The sequence below is a fragment of the Anabas testudineus genome, chromosome 11, assembly GCF_900324465.2.
Source record: "Anabas testudineus chromosome 11, fAnaTes1.2, whole genome shotgun sequence".
In the NCBI taxonomy this organism is placed as follows: Eukaryota; Metazoa; Chordata; class Actinopteri; order Anabantiformes; family Anabantidae; genus Anabas; species Anabas testudineus.
Window position 1 is genome coordinate 21,490,491 of NC_046620.1, and position 21,831 is coordinate 21,512,321.

Consider the following 21,831-nt stretch of genomic DNA (forward strand, 5'->3'; position numbering starts at 1 on the left):
CGTGCTATTAGAACAATGGACCAATGAAACAGCTGCTCCCAGCTACAATAGTCATTTACAATATTAACAATGTCCACTCTATATTTCTGATCAATGTGATGTTGTAAAATCAGCTTTTCTTTCAAAGACATGCTCATTTCTATATTCTGTTAGAGTAGATCCTGTCATGTTCTGTCCGAATAATAATAAAGGTGCACGGTTACTACTACTACCAACACAGTAGTCGTGAGTGTGAAATATTTCTATTGCATGACCCGTCAGTAGTGAGCCTAGAGAGATGAGTACAGTGTAAACTGCATGCATACATATAGAGTACAACAGGTGGCCTTAACTCGACAGCTTGAATAAGTGAGACAGGAGCAAACAGAAGCTGCTTTAGCTTTGCTTTATATTTGCAACCAAGGCATTGGAACATTGTTTAATTCAGTGGTTGACACAGCCGATGATTGTACTGTCAGACCACTCATATTGCTTTGTATACATTTAGAACAGAGAGTGTCACACATGGAATAAAGCACAGACAACAGAACAAAAACCAGACAGGTGGTTCAAGGGTTAAGCTACTTCAGGGGGGTAAGAAACAGAGGAGCCCATGATGCTGATTTATTTTCTCTTCCCTCTATGACACACAGAATGGATTGTGCAGACGACACCTGGCTGTCTGTTTGATGAGAGGTTGGGGTTAGGTGACTGGAGTGGCCCATAAAATCTGGGTGCATACTGAAAGGAGATTAAGAAGGGGTGTCCCTGCTCTCATTACAGCCTAATGTGGAGACAAAAGTAGGATGAAAAAGACTCCTTCAACACATTGATGTTTAAGTTGTTAAACTAATTCCCAATCCCAAATCTGTGGCAGGGACACAAAGAAATCAGTGTTTGATGGGAAACACTAGATTATTTCTTTGAAAAATAACAGTGGCCACAAAAAATCAATGAAGGGTCAAAAAAGCTTATCGAGCTTTTCCACATGTAGAAATCTGTCAATATGCTGTTTTCTTTACCATTATCTCAACAGTCATGAAAACATAGACAGATTACTGCAAGTACAAACATACTAAATAAATAAATATTTTTAATAAATAAAAATGTCAGGTAATTGTATTTTGTAGAATAACATGTAGTACACATCTTTCTTGGGTCAGTATGGGGTAAAGTTAAAAAGAAAACAAGACAGAGCTGGAGACAATGGGACAATGTTGTAAGAGACAGAGGAAACACACAGCTCTGAAAAACCTCTGTTCTGGACAAATGACTCTGCAAAGTACTATAAAAACATCCAGAGGACCTTATTTTGGAGACTCTAAAAACAACAGTGAATTCTGAATTACAGTCAACACCTTTAAACAGAACGATGTAAGTGTTGAATTGATGTGACATAGATGACACAGAGATACTTCAATATAAAGAACCTACTTGCTATACACTCATTTAGGATTTAACTTCCTTGTGGGGACCAAATATGGATCTCCAGCATATGAATCATAACATTTTAGACTGATACCTTACTTGAAGGGAAAGGGTCTTTGGGTTAGGGTTTGGCAAACATTGGTTAGGGTGAAGTCTAGAGTGTCCAAAACATGAAAGTAAGTCAATGTAAAATTCCCACAAGTCATGAAAAAGTGTGTTGAGAGACTGTTGTACCACAGTTGGGCAAACATAAGACAGTATGACCTAGACTGTAATAAAATAAAAGTACCCTTTAACTGCCATTACTTCTTATACACTTTAAACAAACAATGACAATACAGTATTAAGACATGACATACTGTACATAACTGCCATGCATTGCATTGGAAGTATGGGACCTCAGCTAAGGAACAAGTCCCATTTTATACTTGTTGCATTTGTCAGGAGCTGTCAGCACTTTGTGGGTTCAGGAGTCCAGGTAGTTTGGTTCAGAACTGATTGCACAGTGAAATATCATCCTGCCTCCTATCTTTACGTCACTATTTGTGTACACTGTGTCCTGGAACCTTGAAACCCATTTTGGCATTGAGATACGTTAATTTCTCACATTGCTGCCAACACAAACTGCAGTAATAAACAGTCTGTCAAACAGCTTCACCCATCTGTGACAGTGTCAGGTATGTATATTATTCCTCTCCTTCAATTATACAAAACATGTCATATTCAGCCAAGCAAAGACTATAACACCTGTGTATCAACATCCCACCAAAGACTGGGAATAGGCTCAAGTTTTGGAAGATCCTTGTGAGAAACACTATATTTCAAATGTTCCAGAGTTTTGCTAGTTCAGACTTCAGGGGGAAATAACACTATTCCTTGGTCGTGAGTGTGTTCATATCCAGAAGTGCCCCAATGACAGTGAAGCTAAAGCAGCCATTACTGAAAAGGCCCAGAACCAAAACTCTTATCCCACTGAGAACACTGCAGCTCTAACTGATCCAGCAGCTTTTCCACCGAGTCCTCTTTGTTCTCTAGTTTCAGGTATCGTCTCCCGCTGCCCAGGTCTAGCCGAGGCCAGCTTCGCCAAGTCTGCTCCTCTGCCCCTTCTATAACCTGCCCAGGGATGTTCACAAACACCTGTGAATTGTCCTCCCTCCTCATCACGACTAGCTGATTTACTTGAGCCTCCTGAAGTGGTATGTGGAGTCCTTCCTCCAGACGTACACCAGTTTGGGATATGTAAGGATTAGTCCTGTAGCTGATACTGTGGCAGCGCCTCGTCTGGCCCACTGGGATATCGACCTCGTCGACCCCAAGGGTGGACATTGAACTGGCAGAAACCAGGCAGTTGTTGAGCTTCATAAACTGGGAAGCCTGCGTATTAAAAGTGTCGCTGTTCCCAAACTCAGCAACAGACTGTGAGTTAAAGTCTATTTGACTGGAATTACATGAGTTGGTGTGAGAGGAGTGAAGAGAAGGAGGAGGCTCTGATTCTTGGTGCTGGAGTGCTTCTGTGTGGAGAACCGATTGCTGGTAGACACCCTCCATGCTGTCCTCCCTGTCTCTGGGGTGTCTGGTCTGGAGCAGGGGCTCAGAGCTGGCCAGCTGCTGCAGACAAAGGATGTTGAGATGGGCAGCCGGTAAACTGCTCACCCACTGATAGTGTTTGGCCATTGAGTTGGCTGCTGCTATTTCTTTAAGGTCCGCTGAGGGAACAGCTGCAGACACAGAGCAGATTACACTGCGCATCTGAGCAAGCAGCATCTGAGTCTCTCTGTCCCTGTTCTCATACAGTACTGTGTTGGCACAGATGAGGATGAAGAGCCCCACCCCCATGATGACAGGCCCCAACAGCTTCATTCGTTCACTGTGGATCAGGCTGCTTGTGGACAGGAGGTCCTTAGCTCGCAAACTCCCGCCAGTATTCTGCGACTCGGAGATATTTTCCCCCTCTGCAGCTTGAAAGATGGATGCTCTCGATATCCTGTCAGGCCAGTATCCCGCCACAGCCAGAGCAGAGCCAACAACCACCACAATGACACCCAGCACCAGGAAGGCCCCAGGCATGGAGCGGATGCGAAGCTTGCCTTGAATCACGCTGTCCTTCTTCTTTCTGCCACGCAAAGTAAAGCGAGACTTTCGTCTGCAGGATGGTGAACTTGGTGCAACACTGCGAGCCTTGTGGGTCTTCATGGCACAGATCGGTCCAGAGCTCGTGCTCCTGGTCACGCCCTGTCAGAGGACTGAAGGAGTGAGGAAAGAGTTAATGCAGCTCTAACATAAATGTTGCTTCCAATTACTCAAAAACATACAAATGTGTATTTCAGTTTGCACAATACATTAGTCAGCGTATTTATTCTACATTTGGTCTAAAAATCCCAAAATCCAAAATAATTCAAGCTACAATATTCACCTTCAGCTAGTGCCTTCTCTGCCCAGTCAATTCTGCATGGAGCGTACTCAATCTGCTATGCTCCGTCATGCTCGGCACAGCCCTTCAGCTATTAGCCAGTATTAATTAAGTAATTATATCTCTGATTGGTTAGAAGAGCGAGCAGCACTAAAGAAACCTTTAGACTTGAATATCAGTGCTGTTCTGTGAGTCTGAGTTCAAGACAAGATGTCCACAAAAAATACTAAAACAAGACTTTACAAAAATGTTACATACTGTAGCTTTAGGTATATAAATGTACTACAGGTATATCAATTACAGAGAATTGTTTTCAAATTCACTACAAGGCAATGCAGCAGGCAGTGAAACACACCCCACCTCTTTCAGACTCTTCTAAAAGAATCCATGAGCTGAAAGCAGCGCAAAGACAGAAAGCTAAAACTCATATAAAATACACTGTATGCTATCACCACATAAAACACTCAGCAGCTTATATATATCTAAATGTGTATTTCTGCATGTTTGTGTGTGACAGAATTACAATTTTCTGCATTTTAAAGAAAGAAAGAATGAATGAAAAAGTGTAAATGAAAAAATAAACTTACAAAGGGGGTGCATAGATTCTGTTCTTACATAAGAACAAATCCCAAAAATGAAAACATTGGTTTATATAAAATCCCGTGGGTTTTAAGAAGAAGTTTATTTTGTATTCCTAAATAAAGAAATAAAAAGCTGAACTAATTGTTACAGGATAATGTGTTGAAAGTGATGAAACCACTAAGTTTGCTGTTGAATAGCTTGAATAATAATGCATGTAGCAAGTAATCTATTACATTTTGAATGTACCTTCCCACACAATATTACTTAGGTAACCTAGTACATTACAGCTCTCTAATTACTAAATAATTACATAGTAATTGTTTCACAATTTAAATGAAATAACTGCATTTAGTGTAAAACTAGTATAAAGGTTTTATATCATTATCATGTCATTTACCCAAAATTGAAGTAAAATTACAAACATATAGTACAAAAAAGTTTCAAATTTCTTATATTTTAACATAATTTCAATTAATTCACTTTGCAAAAATATCCAAAATGAGAAAATAATTACATTTTATATTAAGTACCCATTATTTAGCAACTGAGTAAGGGTTACATCTGAAATCTGAAATAATTAGTACCCTATGTGGGCTTAAGAAATCTAATTCTTTTGGGTTTATATTCCAAAGTATATGATAAGTAAATATATATATATATGTATATATATAGCTCATATATATCAAACACGTGCAGAACACAAATTTTAATATAGCTGTAATTACGTTAAAATAGGCAAAATACATGCTGCAAAATGGCCACATGCTTCTTACCTCACAACTGCACAGAGCTTTTCACCCAACAAGGAACAAGTCTCTAATATTGTGGTAATAACATTACAACAGGCAAAATCTATCTATAACACTTAATATATGTCCTTTTTTATATTTTGCAAAAGAATATAACACTGTACATTGTTAAATGACAATAAATCGAGAAGTGACAGTCATTTGTTAACAATGTAATTATATCTGACATACGAACGGCCGAACAAGCAGAGCAGAGAGTTTTATAAGAAAATCTGCAGGTTACAGCCACGAAACCCAGCACTGCAGCGTGGTCATCAGCTGTAGCCGGACAGCCCCCTGACTTCACTGAAGATGTGTAGTAGCACAGTCTCTATGAAAGATAAATGGTGATTCTTGTTTGGTGATACTTTTTGGTGAGTCAGTCAGGTAACATCTCCAAGACTGCACACGTGCTAAAAGTAAAGAAACCCCAAACTCACTCAGGTATAAAAACCTTACAAAGTACCTCCCCACAACTAGAAGTAGTACTGCTGTGTGTCACCTCTGGGGGTTTCCCTGGTGGAGCTTCACCGTCTCAAATTGTCAACAGCTCTCACAGAGAGGCACAAATCTGCCTTTTAGGGATACAAAAGATACAACCAAGTACATTCCCTTCAAAGTGCATTTTATCTGTCATCTCCACAGGCACGACACGTTGCAAATGGACGCCTGGAATCCAGACATATTTAGCCCTGGCTTAACTCATTTTGATCTCTCATTCGTCAATGGCTGTTTACCACGCACCGCTCAGTTTGGATGTTAATCACCACTGAAAATAATTAGAGTGAAATTCCTCAACCGGTTCCAAACCTTCCATGTCTGTGGGGAGCTTGTAAAAGTAGAGAAACACTCACACATGTGCTGTTCTCCCACATGGTCATAAACAAAAGCAGAGTAAAGCAGAAGAACGGCGTCACTTCTCTGGCTGCAGTTACTGTACAAACCTGAGCATGTTCCAGTCGGTGGAACACGTTCTCACCATGCTGACGTTCAGCTTCTTCTCTGAGTCCAGTCAGCTACTCTGGGCTGGGCCCGGTTGAACTTCCTCAAAGCTCATCACATGTGTTTGGTCCTTTGGGTTCAATAGAGATCAACTGTCCAGCTTTTAGGGTTCAAAATCGAACACTGATTGTTTTCTATCTGCTGAAGACTCACTGACGGCATAATTTCCCCTTTTTTCACAACAGAACAGTAAAATTGAATTTAAAAACTTGATATCCTCAGGACTGGAAACATGCAGATAAAAATCTAGTTGGGATCATGGGATCTAATCATTGCTGATTAGATCTCCATCATAAAAAGACAACAGAAACACCTGTATGTAACCATAACCCTAATTAACTAGACTAAACCAGCCTCAGGGTTCCATCAGTCATGATACTGTAATCACTACTCATGTCATCACTGTTCATTGTACTGCATTCAAACCTTCACTACTATTTTGGACCTATGTTATCTATCTGTTTGTCTTGTGTTGGTGTGGTTCTGTTTCAGGTCTGGTCTTATACCCTACACCATAACCTGACGAGCACCTTGCCAGCAATGTACCTACACATTGTGGCGACACAGACCACTGTGACTGATCCATTAGAAGCTCCATTTGTTGTACATGTCACATTGTACTGTGTGTGACCCAGTGTTTTAGTGTGTTTAGCTAGTTGGTTTGGTTTTACAGTCAATACCTCAAACCTACAGATTCAGAGGCCGACTGTCGTTCACTGTCAGCTGCTCTTTTCATACAGAAACCTGTTGTATTGATGAGAAGGTGCTGGTGTCCTAATGTGATGTTCGACACACACAGATGATCTGCTTTTGCTAGTTTTACATGTCAGACATGATCTAGACTGAAACACTTTGCTTTCCTTGGTAAAACCACCCCACCTCTGACACTACCTCACGAGGCGGCACCATGGACGGAGTTTAACGCCACCTTCAGTGTATCGGCCCAGTAAACCTTGAATGGGTGCACCGGGAGCTGCTGTTGGCAGGAGTCAGTCACAATCATGTTAACTCCAGCAGAAAAAGGTTTTCTTCAAGGATTTCACTGCTTTCATCCTTCCTGTAAGTCTGACCAGTCCTGCTGCTGGCCGAGCTATTTCTTTTCTTGTTACTCAGTTTGATCAATTGTCCACTGTCCACTGTGCTTTTGGGAACACGCTGACTTCAACCAACGGCTTCATCCCCTCCCCTCATATGTGCCTTACCACAAATTCTTAACATGAGGGTCCCAGAGAGTTCATAGTAATTATTTCCTGACGTGCAGTGTGAACGGTGGGAGCTCATACACCCACTGAGTCTTTCTGTGTCTTTCTAAACTATGTCCAGTCAAACCCGTTTACCACTGGGAGACTCCAGTCAACTTCTAAATGCTGCATCAAACCAGAATGTGGATCCGAAAAGATTTAGCAACTATGAGTTATTGAGAGTAGATAGAAGAAGAATGGCAATTTATTCATTTTCAATCTGCCACTCATGAAAACCTGCAAAGAGCACATTTGAAATGCATTTTAATAAATGATAAATGGATTTGTTGATCAACGGATCATAAACAGTAAGTAGTAGTAGTGAGTCTTTTATAATCAAGGAGCTACTCTAATATTTCTTTGATGTTATCTGATGATAGCATACATAAATATATATGTGTATATATATATATATATATATATATATATATATATATATATATATATATGTGTGTGTGTGTGTGTGTGTGTGTGTATACACACACACACACACACACACACACACATATATATATATATATATATATATATATATATATATATATGTCTATATATATATATACAAGCAATATTTGACGTGTTTGTCTTATTTTGTCATTTCCATTCTGGAGTGACACAGGTCTAGATGCTATGATGTGTATTTAACATGTCTGTCCCCTGTTCCTTTGGATTTTGACTGCAGTTACACAAAAACGACATCACACACTCACACTGGAACACAACTTGTGTTGATGGAGTGTGTGACATGCAGCCCACCCAAGACGCTCAGACATCCAGGTTTCTGTCATGTCGTTTAATTCCGTGGGATTAGCCCCGAGCTGGAAGGCACTTGTCCTGTCTGACACCAGGAGAGCGCGTTCAGTGTGACATCCCACTATCTCACTGTTCATCTGGCGTTTTCCAGCCTGCATAGGAAGCTGGAGCGGAGCCAAATGTTTCCTGTGCAGCCACAAGTTGCGCTTCATGATGGGAGCACAGACAGACAGGGGGGGGGGACCTGCCCGGAACATGTCTCATTCTCTGTCCTGACACTATTTCACTCAGCTCACTTCAAGTGTTCACTCATGACAAGCAGCGTCTGATCTTAAGCTTATCGACGCCCATGTCGTGCCATGTCGTGCCATGTCGTGCCGGACTATCCCCCCACTCTGTCTGCTGTATGAAGGATACAGACAGATACAGAGTGTGTCTGGTCCACCGTCCTGCTGCACTCCTCTACGACAGCACACACACACACACACACACGGTCATGTACAGAGCATGTCACCCTCAGTGCTGCAGCACCGACCTCCAGCTCATCGTGCACACAGACTGGGGACTTTCTCAAACTTGCCTGTTTGGCTCCTCGGGTCCTGTTGCAGCGGGTTCATGGTTTGAAGGTAAATCACGTCCTGGTGCTTTGGGGTGACCAGTCTACTCCAGCACAGGACACCGCAGCTGTCTTCAGTAAGTCCTTCACACAGACATGTTCTCAGCATCAGGGTAGATCCAGCTCTGTGAGGAGGCTGCAGTTATAGCGCCGCGCCACGACGCGCTGGCTTTTCAAAATAAGAGCATACAGGGGCTTCACCAGCCCTGGCCAAGTTAAAGATGTCTGACTTAAAAAGTAAATGTAGGAGATCCAAGAAGTCAGACACACTGCAGGACTGAAGCTAAGAGTCCACTCCACACATCTCTTTTCTTTCTTTTCATGTTTTAATTGTAGAATAAACCCTGAAGATGCTGAAACTGTCAAACACCAGTTTCCAAAGAGGAAAAATACAAGAAAGACAAAATAAGGTCAAAGATCTGTGTTACTATGGAAACTAAAGGTGGAGCTGGTGTTAACTCTTCGTGTGTCGGCAGCTGCTTCATCCACAGTAACAAGTAATTCAAGCTGTAGTACTGGAAAGTAAGAGGTACAGTGTACAGCTTGAGTAAATGTACTTTGTTCTGGTGTAGCTACCACTCTGGTCATCTGATCCAATGTACTAGTTCTTTGCTAATGCCGATCTATTTCTGAGTGGGAACATTCAACTGTCCCAGTAATAACGACCTCCATATTAAGTGTATTATGTAAATTTAACTTGAGTTTGTCTAAACTTTATTAACTTACTCTACAGGCCTGTCAACAGTTGACAAAGTCAGCCAAGCATGCGACACGTGGATTTTCTTGTGTCTACCTCTAATGAACCCTTTGTTTCCTTTATTAATACATCTTTATGTTTCTTTATCCCAGAGACACATGAGCAGAGGCTTTAAAGTAAAGTAAAGTAAAAAGGCGTCTCTTACATTTGCTTTTTGCATTTCTCTACTTCAGTGGGTTCCAAAATGTGGAAATCCTCCTGCTCAGCTTGTGTAATTGTTTCCAGAATAAAGAAAATACAATGAATTCACCCAGATATCAGTTTGCAGTAGCTTTGTCATGCTGTCTACCTTTTCCCTAAACAGAGTTTACCCTTCGTTTGTTTTCCGGTAGGTTACGGTGTGGTGAATTTTAAAGCGAGTGCAGCTATGAACATTTTAACCTTCACGCTGAACGTGTTCTCTCAGTAAGTCACATACTTTGTATTTCATTGTAGTTTCTGCACAGAGCAAATCCTGCAAACCTACAGATGGAAGAAACACACATGGCTATTTATCTCCACCTAGTGGATGGTAAATTATTTCAAATCCTTTCAGAAACAGAATATGAAATCTGATTTATTGGCCATGTTTGTCTCTGCTGAAGTGTCCAGAAGTCTCTGGTGTTCATCATACGTACACACAGCAACAGGAACACTGAGAAGTACACACAAGCAAAGCTGGTCAAAGATCACTCAACATACAGCACGGTGTTCATTCAGGTAGGTGAGAAGACAGACAGCTCAGCAGATGCTATTTTATACAAACTGCAGCAGTTATATGTGCCGTTGTGGAGATATGTCCAGTATAAACGATTTGTAGTTGATTGTTAAATTACTGATGCAGTTATTGGCTACGTTTAAACCAGTGATCCTTTCTGACTGTCTGTTGGTAAAAGTTGTGCACTTACCTTCCTCTTCAAAAGTATTTACACCGTGAGGCCAACTCCTTTTCTTGTGCTGCAGACTGAAAACATTTGGGTTTGACATCAAAAGATTAATATGACACAAAAGATCAACAGCAAGCCTGTGACCTCTGCACTCTTCCTCTGTGATACATTTCCAGGCGTTCACTGCAGCCTTTTTCAGTTGTTGTTAGTTATTTTTGGGTGGTTACTCCCTTCAGTCTCCTCTTTAGCGAGTAAGATTTATGCTCTATATAAGTCTGGAGACGGACTTGTCCAGTTTAAAACCTTCCACTTCTTGCTCTTGATTAACTTTTTGTTGTTTTGACAGTTTTGAGTCATTGTCTTGCTGCATGATGAAGGATCACATCAGTTTGGTTGCAGACAAAATTGTGTAGTCTGAGTTATTTTGTGCGCGATCATGTTACAATCAATAAGGCCTGTCCAGAAGAACCCGAGCCAATCCTGACCGACCTCCAGTTTCACAGTGAGCTTGTATGTTGGGATCATGAGCAGATATTCTTTCTCAACTTAGCTTTCCTGACTTGTAAAGGTTCGTCTCTCATGTCTTGTAAATTCCAGCATCTTCCGTTTCTTGCATGGTCATGTGTTTGGTGTGTCTGTATGTCATGAGTCTCCTAATAGGTGATACCTGTACCTGCCCTGAAGTTATTGTAATGTCACTAACAGTGGTTTTTACACATTACAGCTCAAGTGTCTGTGTCCTGCGTGTTTCCTTAGTTACCATAGACACTTAACCATAAATGTACGAACAGCAAACCAATCTGACTGAGAGTAGACATCATGTGTTTATTTTCTCCCAGTTCAGGTTTGGAGCTCTCTACATTAGACTAGATTAAACTTCCTTTTTATTATTATAGTTGAGAGGATCAGATGACTTGCATCGTTTGTGCTATATTCTCTTGAGACCTCTACTTCACTGAGCTTCTCCTCCTCCTTTCCTATCCAGAATTCTTTGGTAAACTTGTGTCTCTCTCTTTAGTGCTTTTCCCCTCTTGTCTCACTCTCTCTGTACTTCTGCGGTCTCTCTGGCCTGAGCGTACATCTCCGAATCCAGTTATTGCCAATGTCTGATGCTTGTGTTGTCTTATACTGTTCTTTCTCTTCTCTTTCCACTCACCAACGGTCGAGCAATGGCGCCCACTTGAGCTGGTTCTCTGAGGTTTCTCCTCTAAAGGGAGTTTTCCTCTCCATGTGCAAAGCTGACATGGGATTGTTGGTTTTCATATTTTTTGATTTTTTCTGTAAGGTCATTACCTGTAAGTGTTGAATACTTCTGTGTATTTGGCGTTATACAATAAAACTGATTGATGATTGAAGTTCCAGGTGGGGTCAGTGTCTTGCCCAATGTCATTTACAACATATGACAGGAGAAACTGAGAATTGAAGCACTAGCCCCACAATTAGTGGATAACGTTCTCTACCTCCTGATCCAGCAGCACTGCACAGTGTAAGTGAAGACTAAACATTTGATGACTCACCACTTTGTGACAAACTTTTGAACAGCATGATTGTAGACAGAATGTGAGTTCTAGACCAACCTGATGAATTTGCACTTTGAATAAAAGTTAAATTAGCAACATTTACTGTATTTGTCTGGCTGATTGGACATAAAATAGGTAATATTTGTAATAAAACCTGTTGGTGTTCTTCCTCAACATAAGGACTAAAGTTGTGCCAGTGAAAGCCAAAGAAGTCATTGTGAGACTGAGAACTAAACACTGACCAAAAATGATCTTCCAGTATTCAGACACAACACGTTTAATATGGATTTGCACATCATGTCTATAAAAGGGCTGCTTGTTAATAACCAGGTTACAATAAATAAAACAGTTAGACAGTTAGCGCTATGTTGTGATCAACATGAAACAAAAAAAACTTTTCCTCATAGAAGCAAAAATAAAGAAGAAAGGTTTATCATGATGAGAAAAATATTAACTGGTGAGTTAGATGATGAGTTTGGGCAGCTAATAAATAAAGCACTGCATATTTTCAGGATGTGCGCTCCGGTTGCTGCAGGAATAATAGATGAACTGTGCTAATACAATCTTAGTTTGGTCACGTTATCTCAAGGCTTTAAGGTTTTGCACCTTAGGGTTTTTTTTTTTAATTGCCCACAGTGCAAATCACTCTCTCTGCAGCCTAGTTGGGTAGTGAACTCTCTGCCATCAGTTTTTCCATCATGCAATTATTAACTCATTCCAGTCTGACCTACATTGAATTTTCAATCAATGACTGCGACATTCTGTGGCTCATGTCTGTCGTGCATTGCATGCAGTGCAGCAGGCTAGGTTCACGGTAGCACTATTCATTTTCACATTTGGACGTAAGTATTACTACTAGGTAATACTTAGTTTCCAGAATGATGTTTTCCTGTAGGTGTGCTGTAGGTGTTTTTTCACAACACAGTAAATAAAGAGATCTGAGAGTGATGTGAAGAGTGTGGTTCACAGAGGATGTGCTCAATATACATCTGAGCTAAAGCACGTCGGCTTTGCCTTAAGTTCCTCCTGGATGAGGTGCAGTTCTAATCCACAGCTACAGGAAAACGTTCTTGAGGTTATTTCTGCCAATGGTTCAACCGGTTATTTAAAAATCCTTTCAATTACTATTTTAACCATCACTCTGTCTGTTTAGACTTTATGTACTGACACATGAAAGGTCATGACTGTGTTTTATCAACTTAAAATGACTGGGCTTATTGATATTTGTGACTTTGGTGAAGATCAGATCATTTTTAATGAACAGTTTATGCAGAACAGGCCAGGCCAAGCAACTAGTGATGAATCACAGACTTTTACCAGTCACTGCAACAAAGTACTAAACATGACCGGTGTCATTTACATAACATTGCTGTTTAAAAAGTACGGTGACCCGAAATGTGAGGGCAGGTGGTTCAGGGAGCACAAAACACTGTTGTAATTTCTACATGGTAAAAGCAAAACGCAAAAAATACTCATGAGAATGTGCAAAAGACGCAAGTGATTTTTTTATTACAAATTTCAAATTGTGTAATAGAGAGGATAATGGATCAACATAATAGAATTATGGAGGACACTGTGGGTGTGTTAGGAGCCCGTCCAGCACACACCGAGCACTAGATTCATACACATAAGGATTTAGATTTAACAGCTGGTCATTAGTTCCATATGCAGGAAGGAGATCTTTCTGTTTTTTTTTTTCTTTATTCTGAAGAACTCAGGCATGTGTGAAATTATAAAAGATAGCTAAGTTCTCCACAAATGAAAAACAATACAGTACTGGCAACTATACAATACTTCAATTCATCTGCTACCAGCACTGGCACAGTGTTTTACTCTGTGCTAATTACTAATATTAGTTGCTTTAACTCAACTCACTACCAAGAGAATGGATCCAACCTGGGAGCACAGAACGAATGGGCAGAAAAAAAAAGAAAAAAAAAAGACAATTTACTGTAAAACTACTATTTCTACACATGGGCGGTTTAATGATGTACTAGGACACACAATATTTACTGTGTCTATAACCAGAGATGCCAGCTTATTAGTTTGACAAAGCGCTGCTCAGCTGGTTGTGTAGTTGGTAGTAGAGTAAAACTGATGGTTAATGATTTCTGATATTTATTTGCTTTTTCTTTGCATCAGTTTGTTAAGTTTTCATTTTTCGTTAAATCTCTGTATTATTTTGGGACTACGGTAGAAAAAGATGTTTGATGTCTCAACAGGCTTTAGATTGAGTTCTGTTGTAACTCCGTCCACTCACAGCTCATTCAACAGGTTTATATTGTACATTTGAACAAGATCTATTGCATCACATGTTTTCTCTGTTCTTATAAAAATCCACACAGTCAGACAACTCAAAATAAAATGCCACAGCGAGGGTAAAGTCCAGTCTCAGCAGTAAATGGGCTCTGGTAAGCTGGATGTCATATAGTCCTGCTCTATAGTGAACTCTGCTGGGTGCCAGTGACACTCGATCAGAGCATCATACAGCTCCTCACTGACCTCCATGAACTTCCTGTTGGCCTCCACCACATCCAGCTCTGGATTGGGCTCTGCAACACAGTAATCGCTGATTAGAAATGGCTGGAAGTTTATCTAATTTCTTAGAATTTGTTGATATTGTTATTGTTCACACAAAATGTGCAACCTGTGAATCTACAGTTTGAGCTAGTGTTCTGCAACATGAACCAACATTTAGACAGAGCTGTTGGACTATAATGTTTGTGGACCAGCAGTTTGTATATCAGGTTTCAAACATTCAAAGGTCATTGATATCACAAAGATCAAAACTAAAAGTGAAGAGTGAAAAGACAGTGACCTCTAAGGCGTTCAATTATGGTTTGACCATTGTGAGACCAAATCCTGTGCTCATGCCTAAAAACATTTCCTCCTTTCAATCCAAAGTCATTACACTGGAGGGGGTTTCTCTCTACAGAAACAAGAATGGAGGAAGAATCTCATTGTCCTTTTTATCTACAGACATGTCCTATTTTTTCTTAAATTACCTGATGTTGAGTGTGCTTAATGACCAGCAGACCACTGAGGGCTCACACACTGGCATCAACAAATTAATGTGTGACAGCTGCAGACGGCCATACGGTACACCACATCTTATTAGTGGGAACATCACGACTGTTACAGTATGTAATGATCCCCAATGATCTCCCAACAGTTTGGTCCATGGGTTATTATTTTACCTCTCACCACAGTTTATTCAACTGTCATTTTTTTCCATAACAAGAGTTTTTCACTATGCACATCCACTCACAATGTGATGTATCTTGGCTGTGCACTGCACCAGCAATTGCATGTATTTACGTAATGTCACACTGTTCATTTTATTTTCATTCATTTATTATTTTAGATGTTTTTGAGAAGACTACATATTTTGTATATAGCAGGAGTGACTGTGTTACCCGCCATTGCTGAAATCCAAGCGTATTTGACTTGGTGAATGTTAATGTCAAGCCCTGGATGGTGTTTGTATTTTGTCTCTTGTCTCCTGGTCCTGTTTATTCTTTCATTTTTAACTTCAGTGCACCTGTTTTTTCTTTTTTTTTTGAGGAACAGAGGAGATATGAGCAGACAACTGACCAATGTCACTTAAAAGACAATAAAACTACAGCTGCAGTACATAAATGTGCAGGAGGAGTTCTTCAGTGGATCCAAACTAACTGGATTTGTACCTTGGTTCTGACTTTGAGGTTTGAAAATGACCTAAATGTCATCATTCCCCAAAATGTGCCAATGTTCAAGTACATTTAATCATGTAATAAATCTGGACGGTGAATCAGTACAAATAAATGCATCATTAAGAAAATGTCAGTAATTTGCTGCACTCAATCTCAATACCCACCTTCAACTCCGTCATCCTGAACAGCTTCATTTTCCTAAAAAAATGAAAGACTTGTTAGAATGACTCGTGTCTGTTACTAATGACTAACTGAAGTGTATGTGTTAAAGCAGAGAGCACTCACCTGTGGTGGCGGATACTGTGTGTAATCATATTGCGGATAGTTGTAGCCATACCCTGCTCCAGTCTGGTCATAGCCCCAGGAGGAGTAATACCCAGGATATGCCTGCTGTTGGTACTGGTTGTACTGGTTGTACTGGTCGTAGCTGTGTGTGTATCCTGAGTTGGACTGCCACGATCTGTCAGACTGCTGCTGCTGCTGCTGGGGCCTATTCCTTAAACTCACAAGGGAGGGAAAGGCGCGCAGATGTCAGAACTCCACCGATCATTTGGCTTGTGCTCCAGGCACAAATAGATCAGCTTGCTGACAAAAGGAGTTAAGAACTCACTTGTTAGCAGCCAGGCTCAGTCTCAGAGGTTTCCCCCCCAGTCCCACTGCACCTTGACACTCCTCCAATGCCCGCTTCTGCAGCCGCTCATCTGGGAACTGAACAAAGCCACAACCCCTAAAAAGAGACACACAGTGGGAGAGCAATTATAGCACTGCTCTTAAAACAAGTGAAGAGTGAGTTTAATAGAAAAATGCTAGCGCAGTCATATTCTCAGGGTGCTGTGGAGCAAACAATGGGGAGAAAACAAAAACTACTAAGAAGAATTTCTAACCAAACGAACAGGGAAACTCAAGGCAGGTAACTGGTTAGGGTTGGAGAAAAGTTGTGGTCAGATAAACTCCTTAATCAAACAGGGAACCATGTTTGGTAACTTCTGTGTCATCAAATTGCTCCTTGATTGCAATGTTTAAGCTTCACTGTGCAGTGTTTATTTTCCGATTTGTTTGCCGGCCATCTTAAATCTCTGTTGGACATATAAACAGGATTTTGTGACTTCATTGCTTGTTTTGAGTGAATCACAGCTTAAGTGGAAAAGGGAGATCTCTGTGTTTGGGTCAAACAAAACTTCACATTCATAGAATCTGGATTTTGCAGTGGGAGTAAGAACACAGTGGACAAAAGACAAAGTATATGAAAGAAGTTGTATTATTCCTTTTGCAGTGGAAGTTGTGTGAAGCGTCATTTCCTTCTACTTCCGTAAGGATTGACACTGCACGGCATAGCTAACTTGCATATGTGTGATGGTACTATTGACACAGAAGCATATTTTGGGATTTTAGAGATGAAGGCAACATCTTTTCCCAGGAAGACAGTGGATAATTCAACATGCCAATGCCAGGCCCAATATACATTTGCTACAATAATGTGCTTTCCTGTCTGCAGTCCAGATCACTTTGTAAATGTACAGCACATCATGAAGGGGAGAATCAGACAACGACCACCGAGTGTATCTATCCTGTATCCAACTAAAATGGGCAAATATCCAAAAGCTGCAACAATTTGCTTCCTCATTTCTCAAAAGGAAAGGAGGTGCTGTCCCATTTTTTTTTGTGTGACACTAATTGACCACACAAGGTCGTAAGCTGCACAACAAAGCCTTACGTGGGTCTACTCAGCAAAGATATGATTTTTTTTTCTTTTAGAGTGAGTTCAATGATTGATTCAAAATTAAATCATAGTTTAGAACCATCCACTGCACTAGTGATTCCAACTATAGATAACTCTTGAGTTACCCTGTGGGGCTTTTGTGGAGATCTTTGGTAATTATATGAAATGTATACAATATTAATTATTGATATTCATCAATATTAAATTACAATATTTTTGTGATAATAGGTTTGGCCACATACATGTAACTGTACAAATACTTATATATCGCTTATACACCAATGTACACAACAGAATATGACTATGACATAAGTTGTGCAGCACTGTGTGGCAACACACATGTTAATACTCACTTGGAGTTGCCCATGCTGTCCAGCACCACTTTTCCACCACGGCAGGACGGGTAGCGGTTATAGAAAAATTCATAAAGCATTCCATCGTCCACCTCTGGGGTCAGGTCTCCCACAAACAAAGAATACATCTGACTGCAACAAGAGCAAAGAGCAGAGGCTGTGTTTTTAACTATTAGAGACAACAATAATTCTAAATGCACAAAGTGAGCTTCAGTAAAAACTAAGAATGCAAATAATAAAGTCAAAAACATAAATGTAACAAACAATAGCCAAGTAGACACAATGTGTAAATCAAATGAGGAGTCACTGCTCTGATCGTACTCACCCTGTGTCCTGTTTTCCAAAGGTGGCTCGGTTTAACTTGAATCTTGTGGGCTGTGAGGGAGACAAATTCAAGTTTGGTGTGTCACGTCTTACGAGTATGAGAGAAGAGAAGAAACATGGCTGCTGTGAATAATAAAAGCTCTTCATACCGGATTGGCTCCTGGTAAAGGTTTCCCGTTGATTTTGCGGAGGCACCTCTCAGCTGTGGCCTCATCTGTCATTTCCACAAAACAGTAGCCCAGAGCACCCCTGGGTGATGACACACTGTTTAACGTCAGAATGGCATCTCTGCAAAATGGACAGCTGCTTGTGGATTGAGTTCTTACCCTGTCATCTTGTTCCGTATGATGCGCACGTTGACCACCTGTTCACCCATGGTGGAAAAGGCTCTGGTGATGAACTTCTCATCCATGTAGGACTCCAGCTACAAAGCAGGACAAAAACATTACGCCAGAAACTTGGGAAAGGCGCAGTAATTCATAGATCTAACAGGAATACTAGCTGATTTGGGGATAATAAAACCTTTATTCTAAGTGTAACATTACAAATATGCAGTGGGAAACTAGTTAAACCCGTTTGGTTTAACTTGAATATAGCGCTACGGCTAATGGTGAGCCGCATAACCAGCTGTCTTTCAGCTTCTAGCTAGAAGAACACAGTGCTGTGTAGTTGTAAGTAGAGTTTTCTAACAGGAGCTTAGTTAGTTCAAGTTAATCTATCAACTCCTCACTCACTTCATGTGGCTTTTGCTAAAATAGCTAACACGGTGGCTAATAAAACACTGAGGAAAACAAATCGTTAATAACTCACGTTCCCCATCCATAACGTGCTCATGGTGCTGTCGGAGCTGCCAACTTTTTAATGTGAGAATAAAAACTGCAAACTATTTCCAAACTTCTTAAATTCGCCTGCTAAGAAGCCACGGAAAACGTAAGCTAACTCGCTAGCACGGAAGTACACCAACAATACGTCCTGACGTCACACAACACGTTCTTCTTCTTCTTCTTCTTCTTCTTCTTCGTTCTCGGTTTCCTGTTGAATTTCCGCCCGTTGTCGCCACCAAGTGTTAAGTTACAGAAACCTCAAGATAAAGATGAATCCTAAACTGTTGATTATTGTCTGAGAACATATTCCATCTATTCTTCTATATATATATATATATATATATATATATATATATATATATATATATATATATATATATATATATATATAGGCGATCAATGCCTCTGCTTGCTGCAGGCACCACAGTTTTCATTTAGATGTTTTCCAATAATGTGTAAGAACTAGGTTTAGGTTGGTGTGTCTCAGTCTTACTCTACTGAGAAGTGTCTCTTCTCCTCTCTTTCTTCTCAGTGAGCCTCCCACTGCTTCCTGCAGGATCTGATGTAAGTCATGATTTACATACAGCCTCTGCCAGTGTTCACCTTATTTCTGCTTTGTGGAAATTCGACTTGGCTCGGTTTTTAACCCCCCTAATAACTGACCCCTGTTTGTCAGGTGGATCTATTTAATTTACTTGGACGCCTGTATTATAATACACTATATTTCTTGCAGAATATCTTGCCGACATGTTGAAGAGGAATATTCGATGCTCTACAGGTCAGTTGAAGTGACGGCTGAACTAGCCGTCACTTCAACTGACCTACTGCATAAACACAATATAAAATTCAAAAAGTGAACAGAATGTCTGTGTTGAATATCTTGATGATGATCTTATGAAAAACTGCACGTCCATGTTTGAATATACGTGGTATAGTAAGTGAATAGTGAACTACAGTGTACAGTATCTAGTTCACTATCACTGTGCTGTATATTTTTCGAACAGACTAACTCGAGCCCAGCCTCTCTTGAACAGGACCAGGTGTCACTAGGACGGGCTTTATCAGGACCAAGGAGACATGAGGAAATGATCTTTTCTCCATTTCTTTCTTCTTTGTATGTGTTTTCAGTTGTAGGTAGTCTATATTTGGCCCAGTTGTTTGTAACGTCATGATTTGTATTGGGAGTGTTTCAGTCTGCATTTGTTTTTCATTTCTCGACCCAATGGGCAGTGTGCACTGATCACTGCTGCTGAAGCAGGTGAAGAAAGGAAAGACGGTCTCTTACATACGGCAGTAAACTTGAGGTGTCTGCTTCAGCTTAAAGGACAGCTTAGACCTTATCCTCATAGTTTTCTGTCTTCATTTGATAAACCTCATCACTTATGAGGACATGTTAGTTTTCCTAAACTTGGACCAATGAGAATAATAAAAACAGAGTTCTGACAAATACGCTCGTGTCGTTATTAACGACTGAGCTTTATAGATAATTTAGCACTTTGGAAACAGTTTATGTGGTAGTTATGTTCCAAACCATGATGTCACTCTCTGTTTGACTGACGTTATTTTCTAACAAACAATATACAAATGATGCATCTTTAACAGCGAAGATATTCCTGAAGTGAAATCTGTAAATGACTTAAACTGTCCAGATGGAAATACGATGCAAGTTGGGGCAAAGCTTAATTCATTTTTCTTGTCCTGATGCACATGTAATAAGGTCTGATGAGACGTTTTCAAACCCTTAGCTCTGACAATAGGTGAAGGCCAGATGGCACCTACCTGCTACACCATACTATGGTACCATACATGTAATAAATCCAAAAACGATTATGATTAGCCTCCTCGTAGTAGCTGTCTCTAGCAGTGGTGTAGTCCAGGGTATATGCAGATGCTTCTACATCCACAGTGATACACTGATACTCACTTACACCTTTGTTGTCTGATCAGTGTTGAGTTGTGATGTGGCTTTCAGGGGAGCTGACTTTGTCTTCCACTTTTTCATGATCAGACTCTAAACTAAATTATATTTATTACTATTTGTATTCATAAAAATATTAATAATAAATATAAGAAAACTTGTGACCAGAGCTGTGCGAATTGTTAAAACGTGAGCACTTGAACGATTGAAATGAATTTTTGCTGCATTAATAGATTCACTATGGACATATTGTGTACCATCACAGAGGGACACCTGCACCTCCCCACATACTGTTGAACCTGGGGGGGGCATGGTCCTGGTGTTCAAAGCATTTTGCCTGGTGCTTAATCTTGTAATCTTCCAGTTACTGAACTCCTCAAGCGCTTCTCTAGCTCAGTGTTGGAGTCAGTGTCTCTACTTTATCCTCTCCATGCTGGTGACTTTACAAAATTCAATTAGTGCTAAATTGAACTCAGTCATGTATCGAACATAAATTATGTTTTTGTTTTCAGTATGATCTATGATAAAGAAAATACAATAAACATAAATAGCAAAATTAATAGACAGCCCCTAAAACATGTTCGTATGGCTGTATACATAGAGGGGATCATGTTACATTGATGATTTACACAAGAACACACTATATCGCCATGTACTCTGTACTGTAGTGTGTATTGTAGAGAATGCTGCTTACCTCTAGGTGGGGGGGGGGGCTCCCAGGACCGTAATAATAGTAATACAGCCAATGTCTCCAGACATAAAAACATCAACGTCAATGCGAGAAAACGAAACACTAGAAGTTTGTTGTGTGAAATAGACTTTAAATGAACTTCTTAATGATCATCAGTACATGTTGCAAACATTTTGTAAGCTTGAATATTTATTTTTATATAATTTCTTTAGATGACATCAGTGTCCTCATAGGAAAAAAACCCTGGTTCCAAATGAAAACAGTTTGTCATTGTTGTACAGTGAAGGCTCCAAGTCATGTTATACAACACACATTTTGTGAAGTTGGTTGTTATGTCACACAAATATGACACTGGCTCCATTATTGA

The 21,831-nt window shown here is 40.2% G+C and overlaps 2 protein-coding genes across 5 annotated transcripts; both read right to left on the bottom strand.

Moving 5' to 3' along the window:
- Positions 1-375: 375 nt before the first annotated feature.
- tmem200b (transmembrane protein 200B) lies at positions 376-8,917 on the bottom strand. Of its 2 annotated transcripts, none has more exons than XM_026346814.1 (2): positions 8,764-8,917; positions 376-3,650 (listed from the first exon to the last, which is right to left on the bottom strand). In XM_026346814.1, exon 2 carries the CDS (start codon positions 3,598-3,600, stop codon positions 2,344-2,346), a length of 1,257 nt encoding a protein of 418 aa, XP_026202599.1. In that variant the 5' UTR covers positions 3,601-3,650; positions 8,764-8,917; the 3' UTR covers positions 376-2,343. The 2 variants fall into 2 exon arrangements, with proteins under 2 accessions (XP_026202599.1, XP_026202600.1); XM_026346815.1 differs by lacking the exon at positions 8,764-8,917 and adding an exon at positions 6,132-6,204.
- Positions 8,918-13,423: 4,506 nt separating this feature from the next.
- On the bottom strand, positions 13,424-19,010 carry LOC113155297 (tRNA selenocysteine 1-associated protein 1). 3 transcript variants are annotated; one of them, XM_026349920.1, is made up of 9 exons: positions 18,842-19,010; positions 18,358-18,455; positions 18,181-18,280; positions 18,033-18,082; positions 17,708-17,839; positions 16,245-16,361; positions 15,920-16,136; positions 15,799-15,832; positions 13,424-14,494 (listed from the first exon to the last, which is right to left on the bottom strand). In XM_026349920.1, exons 1-9 carry the CDS (start codon positions 18,863-18,865, stop codon positions 14,334-14,336), a joined length of 933 nt encoding a protein of 310 aa, XP_026205705.1. In that variant the 5' UTR covers positions 18,866-19,010; the 3' UTR covers positions 13,424-14,333. The 3 variants fall into 3 exon arrangements, with proteins under 3 accessions (XP_026205705.1, XP_026205704.1, XP_026205703.1); XM_026349919.1 differs by having other exon boundaries at positions 15,920-16,130; positions 18,181-18,295; XM_026349918.1 differs by having other exon boundaries at positions 18,181-18,295.
- Between the last annotated feature and the right edge of the window lie 2,821 nt (positions 19,011-21,831).